The sequence below is a fragment of the Scyliorhinus torazame genome, chromosome 15 (genome assembly GCF_047496885.1).
Source record: "Scyliorhinus torazame isolate Kashiwa2021f chromosome 15, sScyTor2.1, whole genome shotgun sequence".
In the NCBI taxonomy this organism is placed as follows: Eukaryota; Metazoa; Chordata; class Chondrichthyes; order Carcharhiniformes; family Scyliorhinidae; genus Scyliorhinus; species Scyliorhinus torazame.
In genome coordinates this window covers 88,227,892-88,255,237 of record NC_092721.1, presented here as the reverse complement: position 1 = coordinate 88,255,237, position 27,346 = coordinate 88,227,892, and the positions used below count along the sequence as shown (strand labels likewise).

General features: G+C 46.9%; 1 protein-coding gene across 4 annotated transcripts in view; it reads right to left on the bottom strand.

Annotated features, from left to right (window-relative positions):
* fam76b (family with sequence similarity 76 member B) overlaps positions 1 to 27,346 on the bottom strand; it is a 79,359-nt gene that overhangs the window by 51,378 nt on the left and 635 nt on the right. For all 4 annotated transcript variants that reach the window (XM_072476399.1, XM_072476400.1, XM_072476396.1 and 1 more), the window contains exons 2-3: positions 21,547 to 21,611; positions 21,408 to 21,462 (exon numbers count right to left, since the gene is read on the bottom strand). In XM_072476399.1, the coding sequence (XP_072332500.1) occupies positions 21,408 to 21,462; positions 21,547 to 21,611 (120 nt within the window). The remainder of the gene's footprint in view (positions 1 to 21,407; positions 21,463 to 21,546; positions 21,612 to 27,346) is intronic.

The window sequence follows — 27,346 nt, the reverse complement described above, 5'->3', positions numbered from 1 at the left end:
GTGTGGGGCCAACCCCAACTTGGACACACACAAACTGATAGTGGGGGGGATTGGAACTCGGTGCAGGAACCAAGATTGCACAAGTCACGGCCGCGCTGGCTGGGTTAATGGTGGAAATGGGAGGGGTGGACACTTGGAGGTTTCTGCACCCGTGGTAGCGGGAGTACTCGTTTTTCTCAGCGGTCCATAAGGTGTACTCATGAATCGACTTTTCCATGGCGGGGAAAGCGCTGCTAGCTGGGGTTAAAGGGTCGGAGTATTCGGCAATTGGAATATCAGATCATGCTCCGCATTGGGTGGACATGATACTGGAGAAGGGGGTGGTGCAGAGACCAGGGTGGAAGTTAGATGTGGGACTGTTGGGGGACCGAGGGTTCGGCGACAAAATCGAGGAATATGTAGGTTTTAACTGCACGGGGGAGGTGTCGAAGGCGGTTATCTGGGAGGCTTTAAAGGCGGTGTGAGGGGCGAGGGGATCTCGTTCAAGGCTAGGCTAGACAAAGAGGAGAGATTGGAGCGTCAGAGGGTAATAGATGAGATGCTGGAGGTAGATAGAAGGTATATAGAAGTTGGGGACCCAGGGAAGTTGGAAAAGAGGAAGGAACTCCAGGCGAGCACAAAGAACAAAGAAATGTACAGCACAGGAACAGGCCCTTCGGCCCTCCAAGCCCGTGCCGACCATGCTGCCCGACTAAACTACAATCTTCTACACTTCCTGGGTCCGTATCCTTCTATTCCCATCCTATTCATATATTTGTCAAGATGCCCCTTAAATGTCCCTATCGTCCCTGCTTCCACTACCTCCTCCGGTAGCGAGTTCCAGGCACCCACTACCCTCTGCGTAAAAAAACTTGCCTCGTACATCTACTCTAAACCTTGCCCCTCTCACCTTAAACCTATGCCCCCTAGTAATTGACCCCTCTACCCTGGGGAAAAGCCTCTGACTATCCACTCTGTCTATGCCCCTCATAATTTTGTATACCTCTATCAGGTCTCCCCTCAACCTCCTTCGTTCCAGTGAGAACAAACCGAGTTTATTCAACCGCTCCTCATAGCTAATGCCCTCCATACCAGGCAACATTCTGGCATTGACCGACTATCTCCCAGGAAGGTGGTATGCCAATGGAGGCGAGCAAGGGGTGCAGTATACGAGCATGAAGAGAAGGCGGGTATGTTGGTGGGTCAACTCCGGAGGAAGGCTGCGGCAAGGGAAATTGTCCAGGTGCGGGACAGGGCAGGAATGTTGGTGGTAGCTCCAGATCAGATTAACAAGGTCTTTAAGGAATTCTATGAGAGATTGTACAGGTCAGAGCCACCTGGGGGAGGCCAGGAGATGCAGGAATTTCTAGATGGGCTGGAGTACCCGAGGTTAGGGGAGGGGGCAGGGCTACATTAGAAGGGGCGATAGTGGAGCAGGAGATAAAATATGTGATTGGGAGGATACAGTCGGGGAAGGTGGCAGGGCCGGATGGGTTTCCAGTGGAATATTATGGAAAATTCAAAGATATGCTGGCACCGCTGATGTTGGGGATGTTTGAGAAGGCGATAGGGAAGGGGGTGTTACCACAAACTTTGGGGCCGGCATCGATTTTCCTGTTACTTAAGAAAGATAAGGATCCGACGGAGTGTGGGTCGTATAGATCCATATCATTTTTAAACGTGGACGCAAAGATATTGGCGAAGGTACTGACAGGTAGGCTAGAGGAGTGCCTCACGAAGGTGATAGGTGAAGATCAGATGGGGTTTGTGAGAGGGAGGCAGCTCTTTTTGAACATTAGGAGGGTATTGAACGTGGTTATGGTACCGACGGAGGGGAAGGAAACAGAGGTGGTTGTGGTAATAGACACCGAGAAATCGTTTGACCGGGTAGAATGGGGGTACTTGATGGCAGTTCTGGAGCGGTTTGGGATTGGACAAAGATTTGTGGACTGGGTAAAGCTACTTATAAGGAGCCGAGGGAGAGTGTTCACAGAAATAACATCAGCTCGGAATACTTTCCTCTCCACTGTGGGACTAGGCAGGGATGTCCTATGTTCCCCCTGCTGTTTGCACTTGCGATTGAGCCATTGCGTTAAGAAGTTCTGGGGTATGGAAAGGGATAGTGCAGGGGTAGAGCATAGGGTGTCCTTGTATGCCAATGACTTGTTACTGTACGTGTCGGAACCGAGTGTGTCAATAGGGGGAATATTGGAGCTGCGTCGAGTGTTTGGGTCCTTCTCGGGGTACAAATTAAATCTAGACTAGCCAAGAGTGAATATGTTGTGGTGTCTCGGCCGAGGGTGAGGGCATAGTGGCGGGCTACCATTCCATAGGGCAGGGACTCACTTCAGATACCTGGGGGTGCAGGTTGCACGGGATTGAGGGGGGGGAAGGGGTAAGAGGGGGACTCCATGGGTACAACATTTCTCGTTTGGTGGGGAAGGTGAAAGCTGATCTGGCAAGTGGGATGGTCTTCCTCTGTCACTGGCGGTTAAAATTAATGTGTTGTCATGATTCCTGTTTATCTTCCAATGCCTGCCGGTTTTCCTGCCAAAGGCATTTTTTAGAGATTGAAGGGATGATTACCGCGTTCATATGGGGAGCGAAGGTGGCCAGAATTAGAAAGGTGCTACTACAGAGAGGAAGGCCGGCAGGGGGCTTGGGTCTTCCGAACCCAATGTATTACTGGGCAGCGAATGTGGAGAAGGTACGGAGATAGAGCAGAGGGGTTGACTCCCCATGAGTCAGAATGGAGGAGAGTTTGTTTAAGGGGATTGGGATTGAAGGCGCTAGCAACAGCATCACTCCCGACGGCCCTAGGGAGATACTCAGGGAGTCCCGTAGTAATAGCTTTGTTGAGAATTTGGAGGCAGTTTCACCAGCACTTCGGGTTGGGGGCAGGGTCAAAGGAAATGCCGATTCGGGGGAACCATAGATTTGAGCCAGGGAAGTGGGATGGAAATTTTCTGAGATGGGAGGAGAGAGGAATTAGGACACTAAAAGATTTGTTTCTTGGGGGGTCGGTTTGCAGGATTGAAGGAGCTGGGAGCGAAGTATGGGTTGGAGCAGGGGGAGATATTTAGATATAGGTTTGAGACTTTCACAGAGCTTCCCAGTAGAGCCGACTTCCACATTACTGGAGGAGGTGCTGACGACAGGGGGACTGGAGAAGGGGTAGTATCGGCGGTTTAAGGGGCTATTTTGGAAGAGAAGGCACTGCTGGAAGGGATCAAAGCAAAGTGGGATGAAGAGTTGGGAGAGGGTATGGAGGAGGGGTTCTGGTGTGAGGTGCTCCGGAGGAAGAACGCTTCCACCTAGTGTGTGAGGTTGGGGCTGATAACACTGACTGTAGTATATAGAGCACACCTTACAAGGACAAGGATGAATCGGCTCTTTAAAGGGGTAGAAGATGACTTCCGGTTGCGGCGGGGATGAGCTAGCCGCATGTTTCGGCGGCTCCAGCTCCGACGGAACTTCGGGCTCTTTTAAGAGCCCCAACGGGGACTTTGCCGGCCGAAAAACCCGGTGTGAGGTGCGTGGGAAGGGAGTCCCCCCCGAACGACGGAGGGAAAAACCGGCGGCGGCAGCTGCAGCCCGAAGAATCTTCAACCACAAGGTCAGAGGGAGTGGAGAACAAAACGGCGGCGGAGAAATCGCAGGCGACATGGGGGCCTGAGCAGGACGAGGTTGTGAGACGGTGCGTGGATCTGCTGAAGGAGATAATGACCCCGATGTTACAGGCAATAGAGGGGCTTAAGGAGACTTTAAAGACCCAGGAGACTGAGCTTCGCGTGGTGGAGCAGAAGGCGTCAGGTATTGAGGACGAGGTCCTGGGCCTGGCGGTTAATACTCAGACGCACGAGGCACTTCATAAAGCGTGCTGACAGGATTGAGGCCCTTGAAAATGGAGCGCGAAGGAAGAACCTTAGGATACTAGGTCTCCCGGAGGGTGTGGAAGGAGTGGACTGTGGAGCGTACGCAAGTAAGATGCTGAGCTCACTGATGGGTGCTGAGGCCCCTGCGGGCCCCATGGAGGTGGAGTGGGCAAATCGGATCCCGGCGAGAAGACTAAAAGCGGGAGAACCACCGAGGGTGATAATCGTGCGATTCTACCGCCTTAAGGACAGAGAAGAGGTCCTGAGATGGGCTAAAAAGGTGCGGAGTAGCAGATGGGAGAATGCTGTGGTAAGGATCTGCCAGGATTGGAGTGCGGAGGTGGCGAGAAGGAGAGCGAGCTTCAACCGAGACAAAGAGGTTTTGCACAAAAGGAAGGTGAAGTTTGGGATGCTGCAGCCGGCAAGACTATGGGTCACGTATCAGGAGAGACACTATTATTTCAAGACGGCGGAGGAAGCATGGCCCTTCATCAATGAAGAGAAACTGGATCAGAACTGAGGGACTGATGCTGCAGGGAACTGTTATTGTTGTTATTGTTACTGTTTTTGTTAATGTGATGGTGAAAGCTAATCGAGAAGTAAACAGGGAAGGGGGGGGGGACACTGGGGAAATGTGGGCGCCGGTGAGGGGGGAAAGGCGGGACATAGTCGGAGAATGGGGAAGGAGAGGGGCAGGGGAAAGGGAGCTGCGCCATGAGGCGGGTCAGGTAAAGGGATGTTCCCGCGCCAGAAAGAATAAGGCGGGAAAACCGACGCAAGGCGGATGGGAGTTCCCTCACACCAGGGGGGGGTCGAGGAGCGAGCAGGAGTAGCCGGGGTCAGTTGAAGTCAGCTGACTTACAGAAGTGATATGGGGGGAGCAAGCTAGATAGGGATCTAGCGGGGGGGGGGGGAGAACAACTGGGTTGCTGCTGCGGAAATCCAAAAGGAAATGGCTAAAGAGTGGGTGGTCGGGGGCGGAATGCGACGCTGGGGGAGCGAGCGGGAGCGCGGAGGCGGGATATGGGACTGGCCTAGAGAAGGTAATGGCTAGTCGACACGGGAGGGGGGCAGGTAGCCCCCCAGTGAGGCTGATCACGTGGAACGCGAGAGGCCTGAATGGACCGATAAAAAAGGCCCGAGCGCTCGCGCATTTGAAAGGACTAAGGGCAGACGTGGTTATGCTCCAAGAGACGCACCTAAAGGTGGCGGACCAAGTTAGGCTAAGGAAAGGATGGGTGGGACAGGTGTTCCACTCAGGACTGGACGCAAAGAACAGAGGGGTGGCCATTTTGGTGGGGAAACGGGTAGCATTTGAAGCAAAGAACAGCGTAGCAGATAGTGGAGGTAGATATGTAATGGTGAGTGGTAGGCTGGAGGGAATGGAGGTCGTGTTGGTTAATGTGTATGCCCCAAATTGGGATTTCTATTGGGGCCCACAAAAGGAAAACAGAGGCCAAGGAAAGGGATAGATTACTGGGGGAGATTTTAATGGTGGACAGGGAATTTGCAGAGACCCCGGAGGAGGAGCTGTACAGGGAGAGGAGACGACTCCAGACCGAGTTTGACCTTCTGACCACCAGAAAGGCGGAGGTACTGTGGAGGAAGGCACAGGGGAGGTATGAATATGGGGAAAAGGCTAGTCGCCTGTTGGCGCACCAACTGCGAAAGAGGGCAGCAGCGAGGGAGATAGGAGGAAATAGGGATGAAAGGGGAGACACTGTGCGAAGGGCAGGAAAGATAAATGAGGTGTTTAGGACCTTCTATGAGGAACTGTCTCGGTCTCAACCCCCAGAGGGAGAGGAGGGGATGCGGCAGTTCCTGGACCAATTGAGGTTCCCGAAAGTGGAGGAGCAGGAGGTGGCAGGCCTGGGGGCGCCGATTTGAGGTGGACGAGGTTATTAAGGGACTGGGAAGCACGCAAGCAGGGAAGGCCCTGGGGCCGGGCGGGTTCCCGGTGGAATTCTACAGAAAATATGTGGACTTGTTGGCCCCGTTGTTGGCGAGGATGTTCAATGAGGCCAGGGAAGGGGGGGACTCTACCCCCGACGATGTCGGAGGCGACTATATCGCTAATTTTGAAGAGGGACAAAGATCCGTTGCAGTGCGGGTCCTATAGACCTATTTCACTATTGAACGTGGACACCAAATTGCTGGCAAAGGTGCTGGCATCGAGGATAGAGGACTGTGTCCCGGGGGTGGTGCACGAAGACCAGACAGGGTTCGTAAAAGGGAGACAATTGAATGTTAACGTGCGACGACTATTAGGGGTGATAATGATGCCCTCAGTGGAGGGGGAGGCAGAGATAGTGGCGGCAATGGACGCAGAGAAGGCATGGAGTGGGAGTATTTGATAGGGTGGAGTGGGAGTATTTATGGGAAGTGTTAAGGAGGTTTGGGAATGGGTTTATTAGCTGGGTTAGACTTCTTTATGGGGCTCCAACGGCAAGCGTAGTTACAGGTCGACATAGATCGGAGTATTTCCGATTATATAGGGGAACAAGACAGGGATGCCCGCTGTCTCCATTTTTGTTTGCATTGGCAATTGAACCTCTGGCCATGGCGTTGAGGGACTCCAGGAAATGGAGAGGGGTGATTAGAGGGGGAGAAGAACACCGAGTCTTGTTATACGCGGGTGACCTATTGTTATACGTGTCGGACCCAGCGGTGGGGGATGCTAGAGGTTATGCGAATTTTGAGGAGGTTCGGGGAATTTTCGGGGTATAGGTTAAACATGGGGAAGAGTGAATTATATGTGATACATCCAGGGGACCAGAGTAGAGAGATAGAAGGCTTACCGCTAAGGAAAGTGGAAAGAAACTTCCGATACCTGGGGATTCAGATCGCTAGGAGCTGGGGAACCTTGCACAGACTTAATCTGACACGGCTGGTAGAACAAATGGAGGAGGACTTCAAGAGGTGGGACATGCAGCCTCTATCGCTGGCGGGCAGGGTGCAAGCAATTAAGATGATGGTCCTCCCAAGGTTCTTATTTGTATTTCAATGTCTCCCTATTTTAATCACCAAGACCTTTTTTAATAAAATAGATAGGAGCATTACGAGCTTTGTGTGGGCAGGGAAAGTTCCGAGAGTAAGGAGGAGGTTCCTTCAGCGCAGTAGGGACAGAGGAGGACTGGCACTACCGAACTTGGGAGATTATTATTGGGCCGCCAATGTGGCAATGATACGTAGATGGATGATGGAGGGTGAGGGAGCGGCGTGGAAAAGGCTGGAGAGAAGGTCCTGTAAAGGGACGAGTCTAGAGGCGCTGGTGACGGCACCGCTACCGCTCTCACCTAAAAAGTACACCACGAACCCGGTGGTGGCGGCAACACTGAACATATGGGGACAGTGGAGGCGACAGAGAGGGGTGCGGGGAGCCCTGGTGGGGTCCCCTATCAGGAACAACCATAGGTTCGCCCCAGGAAGAATGGATGGAGGATTTCAGAGCTGGTACCAGTTGGGAATTAGGAAGGTGGGAGATTTATTTATAGATGGGACTTTTGCGAGCATTGGAGGAAAAGTATAAGTTACCCCGGAGAAATTTCTTGAGATATATGCAGGTGAGGGCGTTTACTAGACAACAGGTGAGGGAATTTCCGTTGCTCCCGACACAGGGGATACAGGACAGGGTGCTTTCAGGGGTGTGGGTCGGAGAGGGAAAGGTGTCAGAGGTTTACAGAGAGATGAGGGAAGAGGGGGAGGAGTCGGTGGGCGAACTAAAAGGAAAGTGGGAAGAAGAATTAGGGGAGGAGATAGAAGAGGGTATGTGGGCTGATGCCCTAAGCAGGGTAAACTCCTCTTCCTCATGCGCCAGGCTTAGCCTGATTCAATTTAAGGCTACATAGAGCACACATAACGGGGGCAAGATTGAGCAGGTTCTTTGGAGTGGAGAACCGATGTGGGAGGTGTGGCGGGAGCCCGGCAAACCACGCACATATGTTTTAGGCGTGCCCGGCACTGGAAGGATATTGGAAGGGAGTGACCTTGCAGGTGGTGAATGCCCGGGTCAAACCAAGCTGGGGGTTAGCTCTATTTGGAGTTGCTGAAGAGCCGGGAGTGCAGGAGGCGAAAGAGGCCGATGTCGTGGCCTTTGCGTCCCTAGTAGCCCGGTGCAGGATCCTACTTGTGGAAGGAGGCGAAACCCCCCGGACTGGAGGCCTGGGTAAACGATATGGCGGGGTTTATTAAACTGGAGCAGATAAAGTTTGCCCTGAGAGGATCGGCTCAAGGGTTCACCAGGCGGTGGCAGCCATTTCTCGACTACCTAGGGGAACGTTAGAGGGAAGACAGATGACCAGCAGCAGCAACCCAGGGGGGAGGGGAGGAGGAGGTTTAGTTGAGTATAGGTCAATAGAGTATGAGGTTTTGTTACTTGTGTATTATTATTATCGTTAAAAAGTTAAACATTTCTGTTTTGTTATTGTTATAGTTTCGCTTGTTTTGTAAGTGGGAAAAATGTTGCTCAGGGAAAAAAATTTAAGAAAATATATTTTTTTTAAAAAAGGGGGTAGAAGATGTGTCTGAATGTTTCAGAGGGGCCCCGCAAACCACGTTCATATGTTTTGGTCCTGTCCAAAGCTGGAAGGAGGTTTTTAGGGTAATCTCGAAAGTGGTGCATGTAAAACTGGATCTGTGCCCTCGGGAGACCATATTCAGGATGTTGGACCAGCCGGCGTTGCAAACGGGTACGGAGGCAGATGTTGTAGCCTTTGCCTCGTTGATTACCCGAAGGCGAATCCTGTTAGGGTGGAGATCAACCTCTCCACCCTGTGCCCTGGTGTGGCGGGGGGACCTGCTGGAATTCTTGACTCTTGAGAAGGTCAAATTTGAAATGAGGGGAAGGACGGTGGGGTTCTACAATTCATGGGCATTATTCATTATGCACTTTCGAGAATTGGATTACATCGGACATTAGGGGGAGGTGGGCCGGATGTGTTAATGGTGACTATGGGTGATTCCTGATTCCTTTTTGACAGCTGTTTATGTTAACATGCTGACTAATGTTTGGTGGGAGAAAGGGATCGTTGTTATTGATATGGGGATTAACATTGCATTCTTTACTGATTGTTGTTTATTGTTGGGTGTAAATTTGGGAGAAAATGTGAAAAAGGAGAATAAAAATATATATATTTTTTAAAATAAAGCTTGGAGGGAAGCAAGGCAAATGATATCACTTTCCGGATTTCCACATTAACTGTGCATGAGAAGAACCAGATATTGCTGTCTGATTTACTCCATAATAACAAGTCAGCATTAATAGCCTTATTGTTATTTTAACTATAAAATCTAGGTCATTTTATTTGGAAATGTATGACAACCGTCCTCAAACGATTTCATAGAGAAGATCCGAAGCACAGTAAAAGGCCATTCAGCCCAACCTTTTCATGTCGGTATTTATGCTTCACTCGAGCTTCCTCCCATCTTCTTTCGTCTAATCTACCAGCATAACAGTCTACCATTTTCCCCCATTATGCCTGCCTAGCTTCCCCTTGAATACATCTGCACTATTTGCTTCCCAATGGTGGACGAGTTCCACGTTCTCACCTTTTATCGGGGTAGAAATGCCTTCCATGTTTCCCATTTGCTTTCTTTTGATGGCCTCTAGTTTAGCTTCTCCCCCCACCTACCAAGGTCACCCCCTCAGCCTTCTCTTTTCAAGAGAAAATAGAGATTCAGCCTATTCATCCTCTCCTCACAGATTTCCTCCCCCATCCCCCCCCTCACCAGGTATCATCCTTGTCCATCTTTTTTGCACCCTCTCCAATGCCTCAATATCATTTTGCGTGACCAGGATTGTATGCAGTACTGGATGTGGTCTAACCAAGGCTAGGTATAATGTTTGCATTACTTCTACTTTTCAATTCTAGCCCTCAAAAATATAAACCTTAATGCTTGGGTTTTCTTTTTTATGACATTGTAAGCCTGCATTGCTACTTTTGGCATTTATGTATTTCTACTCCCAGAATCCTTTGCCATCCTCTACTCCATTTAGATTCTTGCTATCTAATGCATATACAACCTAGTCATTTTTCTTGCCAAAATGTAATACCTCATATTCATTTATGTCGATATATATGCACATTCTAAATGTTTGCAAATATCTTCTTACAATTTGTTGTAGTCCTCAATTTGTTGCAGTCCTCCTTAGTATGCACTTAGTGCTTTTGATTCCAAAGTCCAAATCACTTAATATAAATTCCAAGCAATAGTTATCCTAGTGCTGATTTTGCCCATCCCGTTACCTTCTTTCATTCCAGGTAACTACCCCTTATCCTTACTTACTGCTGTCTTGCCATTCTATGACTTGTCCCAAACTCTGCATTATTCTCTGACCTTATGCATTAATTTCCTAGCAAAGGCATTTTGAAAATCTAGGTAAATTACATCTCCAGCAACAACCCCATTTACTCTACCGCCTCTTCAAAAACTAAATTAAGTTGGACAAGAAGAATTACCCTTAAGAAATCCATGCTGACTATTCATTATATAATTTTTGGTTTCTACATGTTCTTCTATTGTCCCCTTCGTAGATCCCATTGTATTTTCCTACCACCGATGTTAAGTTGGCAATCTATAGTGTCCTAGACATGCTCTACCCCCCTTACCCCCTTAAATATAGGAATATATAAATAATGAGTAAATTTGCAGATGACACTAAAGTCGGTGGAGTTGTGGACAGTGCGGAAGGATGTTACAAGTTACAGAGGGACATAGATAAGCTGCAGCGCTGGGCTGAGAGGTGGGAAATGGAGTTTAATGCAGAAAAGTGTGAGGTGATTCATTTTGGAAGTAATAACAGGAAGACAGAGTACTGGGCTAATGGTAAGATTCTTGGCAGTGTGGATGAGCAGAGCGATCTCGGTGTCCATGTACATAGATCCCTGAAAGTTGCCACCCAGGTGGAGAGGGTTGTTAAGAAGGCATACGGTGTGTTAGCTTTTATTGGTAGAGGGATTGAGTTTAGGAGCCATGAGGTCATGTTGCAGCTATACAACACTCTGGTGCAGCCGCATTTGGAATATTGCGTGCAATTCTGGTCGCCGCATTATAGGGAGGATGTGGAAGCATTAGAAAGGGTGCAGAGGAGATTTACCAGAATGTTGCCTGGTATGGAAGAAAGACCTTATGAGGAAAGGCTGAGGGACTTGAGGCTGTTTTCGTTAGAGAGAAGGTTAAGGGGTGACTTAATTGAGGCATACAAGATGATCAGAGGATTGGATAGGGTGGACAGTGAGAGACTTTTTCCTCGGCTGGTGATGTCTAGCACGAGGGGACATACCTTTAAATTGAGGGGAGATAGATACAAGACAGATGTCAGAGGTAGGTTCTTTACTCAGAGTAGTAAGGGCGTGGAATGCCCTGCCTGCAACAGTAGTGGACTCGCCAACACTAAGGACATTCAAATGGTCATAGGATAGACATATGGACCATAAGAGAATAGTGTAGATGGGCTTTAGAGTGGTTTCACAGGTCGGCGCAACATCGAGGGCCAAAGGGCCTGTACTGCGCTGTTATGTTCTAACATGGGAGGGTGTGACAAGAGTCTAGTGTGCCATGTGCAGAGAACAAAGCAGATATGCCATGCTGCATGGCACCAGGGGACTCCGACGATAGTCTGAAGTCCAAGACCTGTTGGTTTGTAAGGATCACAGCTAGGTGTTGGGCAGACAATGTACATGTTGGGACATAAATCATGGTCATGAATCTTCTGTGGCAAGATCATGCTACGTCCCTTTTTCTTTGTACTGAGAGGGATCACAGACCAGTGGCGAGCAACAAAGCTGCAAATTTGACTCCTCTGGAGGTGGTAGCTTGAGTTGGCCAGCAACCAATGATGCAAGGCCATTGGACATGGAGAGGCTGGAGGAGGCCTGTGTGGGGAGTTTTCAAGGGCCCAAGCTCTCTACTAGAAAGACTGAGGTGAAGTGGTGATGGGTTTGCGAAGTGGGAAGGGTGTGGGGAAGGGATCACTGATTGATTGACTTTTGGCAGCTTACAGCATTTGGAGAAGAATGCGTGTCTCAACTTTGTCAGGGCTGGGGACGTCCGGTTGCGGCGATGCACTGTTAAGCCGCACGTTTCGGTAGCTCCCGTTCTAACAGACTTTTGGGCTCTTTTCGGGAGCCCCAACCGAAATTTTTTCAGACCAAACCCAGTGTGGGGTGACAAAGGAAGGTGCCACCCCCGGGTGTGTATGGAAAAGACCAGTGGCAGTGGCCAGATTGCGAAGGATCCTTTGGAGCAGCGGCAGAGAAAAGGAGGAAGAAGCAAGGTGGCGGCGGATGGAGCCCAAACGACATGGGGCCCGGACCAGCAGGAATTCCTCTGACGGTGTGTGGAGGAACTAAAGAAGGAGGTGCTGTCGCCAATGTTGTTGGCAATCGATGGGCTGAAGGAAACACAAGGCCCAGGCAATAGAGCTCCGTGGAGTGAAGGCAAAGGCAGCCGAAAACGAGGATGAGATAGAGGGCCTTGTGGTAAAAACGGAGACGCATGAGGTGCTACATAAGAGATGTATCGAAAGGCTGGAAGCCCTAGAAAACAGCTCAAGGAGGAAGATCCTCCGGATTCTAGGTCTCCCTGAAGGAATGGAGGGATCTGGCGTTGGGGCTTATGTGAGCACGATGCTCCGTATGCTAATGGGAGCTGAGGCCCCCTGGGGACCCCTGGAGGTGAAAGGAGCTCACCGGGTCCTTGTGAGAAGACCAAAGACGGGAGAACTACCAAGGGCGATAGTGGTGAGATTTCACTGCTTCACGGACAGAGAGGGTGTTTTGAGCTGGGCCAAGAAGGTACGGAGTAGCAGGTGGGAGAATGCGGTGATACGAGTGTATCAGGACAGGAGCGCTGAGGTGGCGAGCTTCAATCGGGCCAAAACGGTGTTTCACAGGAAGAAAATAAAATTTGGGATGCTGCAGCCGGCGCGATTGTGGGCCACGCATCAGGGCAAGCACTACTACTTCGAAACGGCGGATGAGGCATGGACCTTCATCCAAGAAGAGAAACTGGACTAGAACAGAGAGTCTGATGTTGGGGGGGGAAACAAAGAGGTTGTTGTACAGAAATGTAAATTGGGGAATGGGAGGTTTATAGTACTGAAACGATAGATGGGGAATTTTTCTCCTTTAGATGGGGGGACACGGAGAAATGTGGGCGCCGGTGGAAAAAGGGACAGAGGGGGGATGGGGAATGAGGGAGCTGCGCCATAGGGGGCGGGGCCGATAGGAAAGCACGTTTTTTTCCCCCGCGCTATGGAGATGATGGCAGGAAGATAGGCGCAGGAAGGAAGAGAGTTCCACACACGGGGGTCAAAGAGAGAACGGGGGAAGCCGGGGTCAGTCAGAGTTAGCTGACTTTCGGAAGCATCATGGGGGGAGTAACCATGCTAGATGGGGATCTAGCTGGGGGGGGGGGGGGGGATGGGGATGTGAGAGGCCTGAATGGGCCGATTTAGAGGGCCCGGGTGTTCGCGCACTTAAAAAGACTGAAGGCGGATGTAGTCATGCTTCAGGAGATGCATCTGAAGGTGGCGGATCAGGTTAGGTGAAGGAAAGGATGGGTGGGACAGGTGTTCCACTCAGGGGTGGACGTGAAAAATAGGGGGGTGGCGATATTGGTGGGGAAACGGGTGTCGTTCGAGGCTAGGAATATAGTGGTGGATAACGGGGGTAGATACGCGATGGTGAGTGGTAGAGTGCAAGGAAAGGAGGTTGTGCTGGTAAATGTATATGCACCTAACTGGGATGACGTGGGATTTATGAAGCGGATGCTGGGACGTATCCTGGAGCGGCCAAGGTGCTTAGGGGGTTCATGGAGCAAGTGGGGGGGGGGGGGGGGGGGGGTGGATCCGTGGAGATTTGCTAGGCCGTTGGCCAAAGAGTTCTCCTTTTTCTCCTATGTCCACAAGGTATACTCCAGAATAGATTTCTTTGTTTTGAGTAGGGCACTGATCTCAAAGGTGGCAGGAACGGAGTACTCGGCCACAGCCGTTTCAGACCATGCCCCGCACTAGGTGGATCTGGAATTAGGAGAGGGAGCAGCGCCCACTCTGGCGACTGGATGTGGGACTATTGGCGGATGAGGGGGTTTGTGGAAGGGTGCGGAGATACCTGGAGGTCAATGACGATAGTGAGGTTCAGGTGGGGGTAGTATAGGAAGTGCTGAAGGCGGTGATTAGGGGAGATTTGATCTCCATTAGATCTCACAAGGAGAAACAAGAGGGCAAAGAAAGGGAGAGTTTAGTGGGGGAGATTGAGGGCAGATAAAAGATATGCGGAGGCCCCGGACGAAGGACTATATAGAGAGGGGCGAAGACTTCAGATGGAGTTTGACCTGCTGACCACAGGAAAGGCAGAGGCACAGTGGAGGAAGGCACAGGGGATGAGATAAGAGTATGGGGAAAAGGCAAGCCGGCTGCTGGCCCACCAACTTCGCAAGAGTATAGCGGCGAGGGAGATTGGGGGAGTTAGACATGAAACGGGAACTACGGAGCGGAGAGCAGGGAAGGTAAATGAGGTGTTTAAGACCTTTTTATGAGAGGCTATACAAGTCCCAACCCCCGGAGGGAAAAGAGGGAATGCAACAGTTTCTGGACCAACAAAGGTTCCCGAGGGTGGAGGAGCAGGAGGTGGCAGGTCTGGGGGCGCCAATTGAGGTGGATGAGGTGACTAAAGGACTGGGGAATATGCAAGCAGGGAAGGCCCCTGGACCAGGTGGGTTCCCGGTGGAATTCTACAGGAAATATGTGGACTTGTTGGCCCCGCTGCTGGCGAGAACCTTTAACGAGGCCAGAGAAGGGGGGATTCTATCCCCGACAATGTCGGAGGCGACGATATCACTAATCCTGAAGCAGGATAAAGATCCGCTGCAATGCGGGTCATATAGGCCTATCTCACTCCTAAATGTAGACGCCAAGCTGCTGGCAAAAGTGCTGGCGACGAGGATATAGGGTTGTGTCCCGGGGGTGGTGCATGAAGACCAGACAGGGTTTGTAAAGGGGAGACAACTGAATGTCAACGTTAGACGGCTGCTGGAGGTGATAATGATGCCCCCAGCGGAGGGGGAGGCAGAGATAGCGGTGGCGATGGGTGCAGAGAAGGCATTTGATAGGGTAGAGTGGGAGTATCTATGGGAGGTGTTGAGGAGGTTTGGGTTCGGGGAAGGGTTTGTCAGTTGGGTCAGACTCCTATATGGGGCCCCAGTGGCAAGTGTAGTCACAAACCGGCAAAGATCGGAGTATTTTCGGCTACACAGGGGAACAAGGCAGGGGTGTCCCCTGTCCCCATTACTGTTCGCATTGGCAATTGAACCATTGGCCATAGTGTTGAGAGACTCCAAGTAATGGAGGGGGGTGGTTAGAGGGGGAGAGGAACATCGAGTGTCACTCTACGCAGATGACCTACTGCTATATGTTGCGGACCCTGTAGAGGGGATGACAGAGGTTATGCAGATATTGAGGGAGTTGGGAGATTTTTCGGGATACAGGCTAAATATGGGGAAGAGTGAGCTTTTTGTAATACACCCCGGGGACCAGGGAAGAGGAATAGACGCCCTGCCGTTAAGGAGAGTGGAAAGGAGCTTCAGATATTTGGGGATCCAGGCAGCAAGGGAAATCTACACAAACTTAATCTGACCGGCTGGTGGAGCAGATGGAGGAGGATTTCAAGAGGTGGGATATGCTGCCGCTCTCATTGGCGGGCAGAGTGCAGGCGGTAAAAATGATGGTTCTCCCGAGGTTTCTTTTCGTATTTCAATGTCTCCCCCATTCTGATCACGAAGGCATTTTTCAAGAAAATAGACAGGAGCATTATGAGTTGTGTGGGCAGGGATGACCCTGAGGGCAAGGAGGGGGTTCCTGCAGCGTAGCAGGGACAGAGGGGGACTGGCGATGCCGAACCTGGACGACTACTACTGGGCCGCCAATGTGGCGATGGTTTGTAAGTGGATGAGGGAGGGAGGGAGAGGGGGCGGCGTGGAAGAGGCTGGAGATGGCGTCCTGTAAAGGAACGAGCCTAAAGGCGCTGGTGACGGCACCGCTGCCACTCTCCCCAAAAAGGTATATCACAAACCCAGTGGTGGTGGCAACCGTAAGGATCTGGGGGCAGTGGAGGCAACACAGGGGGGTGACGAGTGCCTCGGTGTGGTCCCCGATCAGGAACAACCATAGGTCTGTCCCAGGAAAGATGGGCGGAGGGTTCCAGAGCTGACAACGAGCAGGAATTAGGAAACTGAGACATTTGTTTATAGACGGGACACATGCGAGCCTGGGAGCGCTGGAGGAAAAGTATGAGTTGCCCCCGGGGAATATCTTTAGGTACATGCAAGTGAGAGCGTTTACGAGGCAACAGGTGAGGGAATTTCCGCTGGTCCCGACACAGGGGATCGAAGATGGAGTGATTTCCAGGGTATGGGTCGGGGAGGGCAAAGTGTCCGAAATATATCAGATGAGACGAGGGGGAGGCGATGGTAGAGGAGCTGAAGGAAAAATGGGAAGAAGAGCTGGGAGAAGAGATTGAGGAGGGTCTGTGGGCTGATGCCCTAAGCAGAGTAAATTCCTCGTCTTAGTGTGCCAGGCTTAGCCTGATTCAATTTAAGGTTCTACACAGAGCACATATGACGGGAGCAAGACTGAGCAGGTTCTTCGGAATGGAGGATAAGTGCGGGAGGTGCTTGGGAAGCCCAGCGAACCACACACACATTCTGGTCGTGTCCGGCACTGGTTGAGTACTGGAGGGGAGTGGCAAAGGTAATCTCAAAGGTGGTGAAGGTCCGGGTCAAGCCAGGCTGGAGGTTAGCTATATTTGGGGTAGCGGAAGAGCCGGGAGTGCAGGAGGCGAAAGAGGCCGATATTTTGGCCTTTGCGTCCCTGATAGCCCAGCGAAGGATCTTACTCATGTGGAAGGAAGCGAAACCTCCCGGCGTGGAGGCCTGGATAAACATGGCAGGGTTCATAAAACTAGAATGAATGAAATTTGCGCTGAGAGGATCAGCTCAGGGGTTCTCCAGGCGGTGGCAACCGTTCCTTGACTATCTCGCGGAACGTTAAGGGAAAATAGATAGTCAGCAGCAGCAGCCCGGGGAGGGGGGGGGGGGCTATTTTTTTGTTACTTTGTTAGTTCACTATATTATTTAAATAATAATGTTATTTATCAGTTACGGTGCTATTTTTATGTTGATTTGTAAAGTGGAAAAATTCTGTTTGAAAACTTTAATAAAATGTATTTTTTAAAAAAAACTTTGTCGGGGCTGAGGATGAGACCCTAGATAACATTTTCCATGGTGAGAAAATAGGAAGTAAGCATCTCTGAAATCAGCTCAAAATAATGATGCTCTTCATATTCCTTGTTTCTTTCCCCACAGGCGAAACCGCACAGTAGCCCCAAGGGGCACACTTTAACCTCCTAGGAGGAAGCCTCAAAAGGGCGCAGCATCACACCCTCGTGCAGCACCTAGCACCAGTGAAGATGCACAGAACTTACTGGTGTGCAGGAGTCGGTTGAAAGGGTACCAAACTGGTGCAAGCCCACAGTTGGAGGACCAGCTGTCAGAGACAGATAGTGCAGGCCTCTGACACTCACGAGTACTGGAGACAATCTAAATGTTGAGCCCCAAGCTGATGACGAGCCTCTAGAGTAGTCCTTCAGGCAACAGAAGCTGGATGTACCATGCAAGGTAATTGGATATGTGGCAGAGCTTCCAGGTGGCTCGCGCATATTGAAAACAGTGCAAGAGTCCATCCCGATACTCTGATCACCCTCTCGAGAACATTGAGATGCGCTACAATGTAGGGTATATATTTCAGAGAAATTATATTAGTTCACATCTGCTTGTTATTATTCAGTCTCGGAACACGTAATTGCATTTTGATGTCTCATCTCAGAAACATTTATGGTGTTACCAACAGGGGATAGGGTCTTTCACACTCCCCAGGGGGTTGAGTGTAGGTCTTCATCACGCTTATGGGAATGTGAAAGTGTGTGCATAGCAGCAGTCTGGACAATTTTTTCATTGCTTGGAGGGAGGTTTATTTTTTCCCAATCCAGCCAGGAAAAGAAAAATTTAGCAATTGTATCTTTGAAAAGCACATCCTCGTAAAGTGTACGTGCTAAAGTTGCAGTGTGTTTTATTATTTTTTTTTTTACTAATAACGGGTTAAGTACAATAAAGCTAATCTATTTTTTTGTTAAACTCAAGAAAAGCTGTCCGACTGGCATTTTTATGATCAGTGTGTAAACAATTAAAGACCCACGGAATTGGGAAGGTTATCCTTTTCACAAAAACTTTTGTTACTGTCAAACAAGGAGTGGGAAAAAGCGAGCTATTCGATCCTTCTTCAACCAATTGTAATGCTATTAATTTATGGTGTTTATGTACTTGCTGTTCTGGCTTAATTTGAGTTTCAGGAGTGTGGTGTGGATTTGTGCTATGAAGGGAGTTTTTGTTCATGCAAGTCCCTCTGAACGGCCTCATTGTGTCTCTGTTGGTATATGCACAGCCTACCCTGGTGTTGATACGAAAATTATACAAAAATGTTAAGGCAAAGATGTTTTTTGTTTGAAGTGCCAGGTTGTGTGAGATGCAGCAAACCACAATGAAGAGTGAGGCACAAGCCAGAGAATATTGTAGCCACTTGCACAGGTCAATGATGGCCTTGGTAGATGCATAGATTTCATTTCAAATCCTGAGCCATCTCTTCAGTGGATATCCCCGGTCTCCAGAAACCAACCCATCAATGACTCGGGTGGACAGAACATCTATAGCATTAACTGCCCAGAGATGTAACAATCATGAATATTGTCAGGATGGTGGGCACACATCTGCATACTCTTTTGAAAATGGTCACGCACAGGTTGCACACTAATGGAATAAAAACCTTTCTGACTGAAGGGCGGATGGTGGCACAAAGCACTGCTGCCTCACAGCTCCAGGGTCCCAGGTTCAAATCCAGCTTCGGGTGACTGCCTGCGTGTGGAGCTTGCACTTTCTCCCCATGTCTGCATGAGGTTCCGCTGGGTGCTCCAGTTTCCTTCCACAGTCCAAAGATGTGCAGGTTAGGTTGATTGGCCATGCTAAATTGCCACTTAGTGTCAAAAAGTTTAGGTGGGGTTACTGGTTTATGGGGATAGGGTAGAGGTGTGGGCATAAGTAGGGTGATCGTTCCAAGGGTCTGTGCCGACTCAATTGGCCTCCTTCTGCACTGTAAATTCTATGATGACTGGCAAATGCTTTGCTTATCCGACAGTTTTGATGGCACATGCATGAAATCTATCACATCTTGAACCTTGGGAAATCCAGCAATAAATGCAAAGCCTCTGGCTCTCTCGGCCTGACTAAAGTTATCTGCAGTGAATGAAATTAAATTGTTTGCTCACCTAAACATTGCATCTGTGACTACCTTTCTGCAAGAGTAAGCTTAGATATGCCACAAAGGTCCCCAGCTGGTGCCTAGAGTGACCCAGATACATAACGGTTCAAGGCCACTGTCATTTTGAGAACAACAGGCATAGGGTGCGGTGGGTTGCGGCATTGTCACTGGACCAGTAATCCAGAGTACTGCTCCGGGTTCCTGGGGTCCCAGGTTCACCCCCACCCCGGAAATCGGCCATCCTTAGCTGGTCTGGCCTATATGTGACTCCAGACCCTCAGCAATGTGGTTGACTTCTAACTGCCTTGCAAGGACAATTAGGAATGGGCAGTAAATGCTGGTACAGCCTGCGATGCCCACATCCCATGAACAAATTTTAAAAATGCGATCTGAACCAATTTCTCCGTCCTGTAATTCAACAGGAAGTTCACGGTCTCCCTGGAGAGATGTAGTTCGTCTGCGCTTTAAAAGCAAAGTCAATTCATCTTTTGCCTCTAGATTGTCTGTGCAGAATAGTGTCTTGTGTTCCATTTGACTGACTGGCTGCTGTTGTCTATTTTATGCTGCTCCTTGTGTTAGCAGGTCCTTCATTTGCCTGGATGCAGGATGCACCTGTCCCAGGTCAGATGGCCTCCTCTCCTCATTTCCTGCTCACCTGGAGAAGGCTTCTCTGGGTGCACATTCCCCATGGGGACAGCAAGTTCCGGTTCCTCTACTGGAGTCCTCACCCTCCATGATATCCCCGACTTTAGGCTCCCTTCCCTCTCACTCGTTCCTGATTTGTAAAGCCAGCCGATTAAAAAAAAAAAAAAAAGAAAGAAATAAACTCTACTAACAGCCAAATGCTACAACCTTCAGCAACAGATATTGCTGCTACATGTAGCCAGGGTGCCATTTGCAGTCCTTTTTAACCTAACCATGTGCCATTTTCCCATACCTGGATAAACCACTCCCATTTTCCTCATGCAACTACTGAAAAATTTCAGCCGACATTGTAAAATTTCAGCCAACATTGAAAAATTTCAGCCAATTGCCTCTTTAACAAGGTCAATAACTTGCCATTGTCCACCCCCCCCCCCCCCCCCAAAAAAAATGAAGCAGCGATTTCAGGCTTTGGTGCCCACTCACCTTGCATGATTGAGGATGGTTGATTCGATGATGTCAGGCTGTATTTTACATAAGCATAAGGAAATAGAGGAACAGGAGTAGGCCATTCAGCCCCTCAAGCCTGTCCCACCATTCAATTAGATCATGGCTGATCTGTAACCTAACTCCACATACCTGCCAGTGGCCCATATCGTTTAATATTTTTGCTTAACAGACATCTATTTCAGATTTAAAATTAACAATTGATCTAGCTTCAACTGCTGTTTGGGGGAAAGAGTTCCAAACTTCTACCACCCTGAGTGAAGACGTTCTTCCTAATGTCTATCCTGAATGGTCTAGCCCTAATTTTTAGAGAGGGGCAGTCTGCCCAATTTTCAGCAGTAAAATCCAGTCCATTGATTGTAATTGGGAGATGATCCATAAATTAAATTTTAAAGAAATATTCTATAACATGTTACCTGTACTTGGTTCTTGTTTCCTGGGGTTTACTTTGAAAAAGAAAACAAGCGGCAGTATGGAGGAAATCTATTTTGCAGTATCACCAGGCACACTCAACAATCCAACCATTCATTTAGTTTTCTTAAGATGAAGTAGAAACATTACTCTATAGAATATTTCCCTCCCTCACTCCATTTTATCAAGGACAGACAAAAGTAGCCTTCCAATACCCCCATCAACTTTATGCTAACAGGTGAAATTTATCTAAATTCTCGAACTGGTAAAATTGTTCTATGATTATCACAGGCTCCTCTTGCTGACCAGTATAATTAACTCTTTCATTTTATGCCAGCAGGTTGTGTGCATTAAAGGCCTGGATAATTAAAGAAAAACAAAAATAAGAAAAAGTGAAACAGAAGCTGGGCAAAAACAAGTAGCCACAGCCTGTTTAACCTGCTCAAACTCAAATTGGATTTTGGAATAGCAGCAGTACTGCACTACATCATCTACAAGGAAAGATTTCACTGATACTGAAATATTAATGAGTGTAGTAGTAACATAATTTACTAGTGTACTAATTTACTAATATAACATTATTTAGTACCTATTAAAATATCACACAAAAGGCTGTATCAACTTACTGTTCCAAACTGCTTCACATTCTGTGCACATTTCTTGCATATTGTGTTGGTTTTGCTGCACAAAATAAGAAACCCATAATTCAGAGATAGTCAAGACTTCAAACTAGCATAGAACTAAATGAAAGCATTATGACTGTACCTTTCTTGTTGGAATTCAGTTCTGCAGTAGGTACACTTGACTACCGGATGCGCTATCCGACACTCCTGCTTGTAAGAAAAACCAGACAAATATAGCGTAACATGTTTAAAATCTCATTTCCCAAACACTTCTTGGCCACAGATGCAACAGATGAAAATACTATTTCATAAAGAAAACTGCCCCAAAATATCAGTGCCAAAATTCAAAGGCACTTAACATAAGCATCAGAAAACAAAGTTTGATACTGAGCCACGAAGGAGATAGGAGGTTAGTTGACCGAAAGCTTGGTTAAAGATATAGAAGACTGTTCACAGGGAGAGGGATGGAGTCAGTAAATAAAAGAAAAGCATCAAGTGTTATTGCTTATGAAAGTGGACAAATGAATCCTCAATCAACTGTGTTATCCCTCACTGCCAGGTGTAGATAGAAAAAAGTTCCTGTCAAGTACATTACTGGCCACACCAATATCGAACAGTTGGAAAAAAAGTAACCTCGAGACAGACTACCCGTCCTAATAATTCAAAGTTATTTTTGTGCTAAATAACATATGAATTATCTAGTAATTTTACTTAAGTACATAGGAAAGTAGCAATTTAAAAAAAAAAAGAAGAATTTAAAGTAACTTAGAATTGCAAATGGTCTACATTGAAAATACATATGTTTTAATGGGCCAACATTGTAATATAATTAAGTAGACCAACTCGTAGCACACTCAAGATATACAATAATCAAGTAGACCAAAATATAGCTTGGCACCTTTCATAAAAGAACCATACTTCAGTAAGTATTACACTATTTCCTCTCCAAGCAAGAGCAATTAAACGGAGTCAATAAGATTATTTATCAATAGTCACTAAAACAGGGGTTCCCAAACTGCAGGTCACAAACCTCAAAGGAATCATGAGCCCCTCCATAAAGTATTACAAAACTCCAGATTTTCAGAGTTATGTGATGTATTATTAAATATTGACCTGCAATATGCAACCTTTAAACTGAGTGTTACTATGCTGCTTTATTTCTATTATGTTTTAGTTGCACTTGGGGTCATGTTAATTTTCAAATGTTAAAATGCAATCACATTTGAAAATAGCTTGCCCCCCACTCCATTCAATACAAGGGAAGAAACATAAACCTGGGAACTACAGGACAATCTAACAGTGATGAGGAAACTACCAAACATTAGTCAAGCACAAAATCAATTCTCACTTGAAAAACCATGGCTCATAACAGTATGGATAGGTTCAGGGTGGCATGGGGAGCGGAATCATGTCAGCCAATCTGATTTAAGTTCTTGGATGAAATGACCTTGCTGAAGGTACTGTTGGTATTGTGCATATGTACTTTTTAAAGGCACCTGACAAACTATTGAATTGGAAAATAGAAGCACAGGTAGTCACAGGCATAGTAACATCTTGTGAAGGTAACTGGTTAAGGGACAGGGGGTACAGAGTAATGAAGAGCTGTTTTCCTAACTAGACAGAAATATGCAAGTACAGAGTAATGAAGAGCTGTTTTCCTAACTAGACAGAAATATGCAATGGTGGCCCAAGAAATCAGCATTAGGGCTGCTGCTTTTCTTATTATAGATTACTTGGACTCGGGTATAATTAGTATAATTTCAAAATTTACAGATTATGCTAAATTTGGCAATTTTGTAAACATCGAGGATAGTAGCAGACTTTAGAAAGACATGCTGACAGCCCAAGTTCAAAGCAATGATTTTTGGGAAGAACAACTTCCAGAGGCAGTGTAATCAAAATTATATTATTTTGAGTGGGATGCAAGAGCACAGCACGCAAGTGCATATGCACAAATTTTTGAAGATGGCAGGGAAATTGATATGGTGGCGAAGTGTTGTGTTCTAGGGAGGAGATGCTGTGGCTGATTTTGCAATCCAGCTCTTGGTCTGTAGAATTGTAGTTTGTTTTAAATTTTAGAGTAACCAATTATTTTTTTTCCAATTAAGGGGCAATTTAGTGTGGCCAATCCACCTAACCTGCACATCTCTGGGTTGTGGGGGTAAAACCCACGCAGACATGGGGAGAATGTGCAAACTCCACACGGACAGTGACCCAGGGCCGGGATTCGAACCCGGGTCCTCAGTGCTGCAGTCCCAGTGCTAACCACTGTGCCACATGCTGCCCTAGCATTGTAGTTAACAGACGAGGGACATATCAGTCATGGTGCAATGGCGGAGCAGACTCGTTGGGCCAAATGGCCTAATTTTGCTCCTCTTATCATATGAGGTTGCTTTGTGAAAAGGGGCATTAAATACAAAAACATGAAATTCATGCTAAACCCTCACAAATTACTATTTAGACCTGAGCTCGCGAACTGTCAACAATTCCAGGATGTCAAGGCCATGGATAAGGTACAGAGGTGGTTTGCCTGGCTAATACTAGGGATGGGGGAACTTTCTTATTTGCAGAGTGGAGTAGCTGGGATTGTTCTCATTAGAGCAAAGAAGGTTATTGTAAGATGTAATAAAGGTATCCTGTATTCAAAATTATAAAGGGTTTTCAGAGCAATTAAGGAAAAACATTTCCTGTCAGACGAGACAGAGATCACAAACATAAAATAATTAGGAAAAGAATTAGAGGTGCAATGAGGAGACATCCCCACCACCACACAATCCCCCTCACCACCAATTCCCCCCTCCAAACATAGTTAAGATCCGAAATACACTACCTGAAAGGTAGTCAAATTATAACCATAGAAACTTGTAAAAGTTCACAGGGAAAAGGTTGCATGTGGGACTTTCAAATGCTGGCACAGGGAAGACAGCTAAATAGCTTCCTTATGTGTTGCAAGATGAGTCAATGGGCTGGATTTTATAGACAACCGTGAACCAATGTAGCTTGCCAGTGATCTCAAAGAAAGCTCCCCACAAAGATCTAGCAAGCGATTTCGGAGGCACAGATTCTTTCCTGCCAAACAATAGTTAGATTATTGACGAGTATACTCTGCTTTGGCTTCCATTTACTCAGTTCATATATACTCTCTTACTCATATTCATGGATACTCCCTAAACCTCAAGTGGCTCCTCTGCTCCCATAGATCCAATTAGTACCAACCATTTCCTTAAAATCTCCTCCCCTGCCCGCTCCAAAGAATGTTACCGTCATCAGTGCTATTGTAACCCACCTTTCCCACCAAGCCACCCTAACCACCACCACCCTGCCATAGCCCTTAATCTATATTTCTCTATTGTTACTGTGTTCATCGACAAAACGAGTGACTAAACTTAGTGATTCAGTAGCTGGGATGTCTTGAGTATGCAAAAGAAAAGGAGCTCAAGTCTTTTCTCTCCATTATGTTTTCCTTTCTTTCCATAACATCCTAATACATTTAGTGTTGAAACCTTTTTTGGTGAAGACAATTTTTATGTAAGAACTTTATGAATTATAAAGTAAAATTTTCCATATGGTCAAAGGTATTGACTGCAATGACTCACTGTAACAACATATTTGATTGCCAGTCAGAATGAAAATATAATGTTGTCAATGAAGGAAGTTACACCTAATTTAATTAATACAATTAGAAAATGTGTTTAAATATGACTACACATCTAAAAAAAAAACCAGGTGTACTTAAATATCTCCGCTCTCTTTAGCTTTGATTTATGATGAAATCTGATCAGAACTATGCAAGACACAAGTACACATGAGGAATAAATATCTTCATTGCAGCCACCAAGAGATATTTTTGAGGGATTTTCAACCTAATATACAAAAGTAGAAATTAGTTTTGAGATATTATGAACTGGCATCCTGTAGGTGGAGATGTTTTACCCCAGTCACAATACTGGAGCTTGTATTGAATGTAAAATTCTCCATTTTTGCAGGATGAATAAAAAATAAGTTTATTATTTATATGGTGAGAGATTAGAGGTCTGAGATTCAGAGGGATCTGGGTGTCCAAGTGCTTGAATCACAAAAGGCCAGTATATTAGGTGCAGAAAATAATTAGTGAAGCTAATAGAATGTTATCATTTATTGTGACGGACATTGATTACAAAAGTAGGGGAGCTATTCTTCAGTTATACAAGGCAATGGTGAGACCACATTGGTTGTACTGTGAACAGTATTTATAGAATTTACAATGCAACAGTTATTCAGTCCATTGAGTCTGCACCAGCCCTTAGTAAGAGCACCCCACTTAAGCTCACATCTCCACCCTATCCCTGTAACCCAATACCACCTAACTTTAACTAAACGGCAATTTAGCATGGCCTATCCACATTGTTGGACTGTGGGAGGAAACCGGAGCACCCTGACGAAACCCACGCAGACACGGGGAGAAAGTGCAAGCTCCTCACAGTGACCCAAGGCCGGAATTGAAACCAGGTTGTTGCCGCTGATGTAGTAGTGCTAACCACTGTGCCACCCCAGGGTGTATGTGGAGAGGATGATGTCTTTTGGGGAGAATCTAAAATTGGGTGTCACTGTTTAAAAATAAAGGCTAGCTCATTTAAGACAGATGAGAATTTTAGTCTCTCAAGAGGGTTGACTGTCTTTGGAGCTTTCTCAAAAAGCAGTCTTTAAATATTCTTGAGGCAGAGTTAGATAGATTCTTGATTAACGAGGGATGAAAGGTTAGCAGGCAAGATGTGGGGTTGAGCTTTCAATTAAATCAGCCATGATCTAATTGAATGTTAGAGCAGGCTTGAGGGGTTGAGTGGCCTACTCCTGTTCCTAATTCATTTGTTTGTATTCAGGACAAATACAAAGGGGCAGTGATAGGCAAATAATCATTTTTTGTATTGAGCCTTATAATGTTAAAATATCTTGGACAAAGCATTATATTTTATTTGGAAAGGAATGTGGAATTTAGGGTATTATCTACCATAGATCTACAAATCAGAGCCATTTGTCACACTCTCACAAACGATGTATCACGTGGTCTAATACAATGAAACTCAAAATTAAGATCGACAAACACCAAGCATCAAAAGATGTTGGACGTTGGCAGCAAACATTGGTAAAGCTGTTAATTAAAATTTAGGATATTTGAAGACTACAAAAGCCATGATGTTTTCTAAATCATTAGTTAGGCCTCAGTTGGGTACCACATTTTAGGAAAGATGTTAAGATTTTAAAGGGGATGCAGAGGAGGTTTACCAGAATTATGTCTGGGATGAGGGTCTTCAGTTAACTGAGAGAAATTAGAGATGCTGGGATTGTTTGCCTCAGAACAGAGAAATTTAAGGGAAGTTTTAATAGAGACGTTCAAAATCACAAGGGATATGTTCTAGTAAACCAGTAGAAAATGCTTCCACCAGCAGATGAGTTGGTAACTGGAGGACACAGATTAAAAAATAAATGACAAGAGAGGGCATTTGATTTTTTAAAATATGGCAAGTTATGATCTGAACACCCTGCCTACCCACACGAAACACACAGCATAAGCAAATGGGATATTGAATGTATGCTTGAAAAGGAAACATTTCCAGAGCTTTTTGAAAGAGCAGGAAAGTCAGATGAATTTAAGAGCCTACACCGGCACAATGGCCCAAATGGTTTCATCGGGATTCTGAACAGAGAGAACAGGAATGATTATTTAGATGTGATCTAGATATTTTAATTTGGACAAAATAAATAATTTTTCCTAATCTCATAATATTCGAGACTTTTCATAAGAAACTTGAATAATTTAGTTGAAAAATTCAATGTCATTATTCTTTAGATCGTTTGAAGGGAATGTGGATCTTATTTCTGTCTGAGCAATTAATTATATACAGTTCTGTTTCTTAAAAATGGGAGCTTTTCTCTGGAGGGAAGCAGCAAAATAGATATTCGGT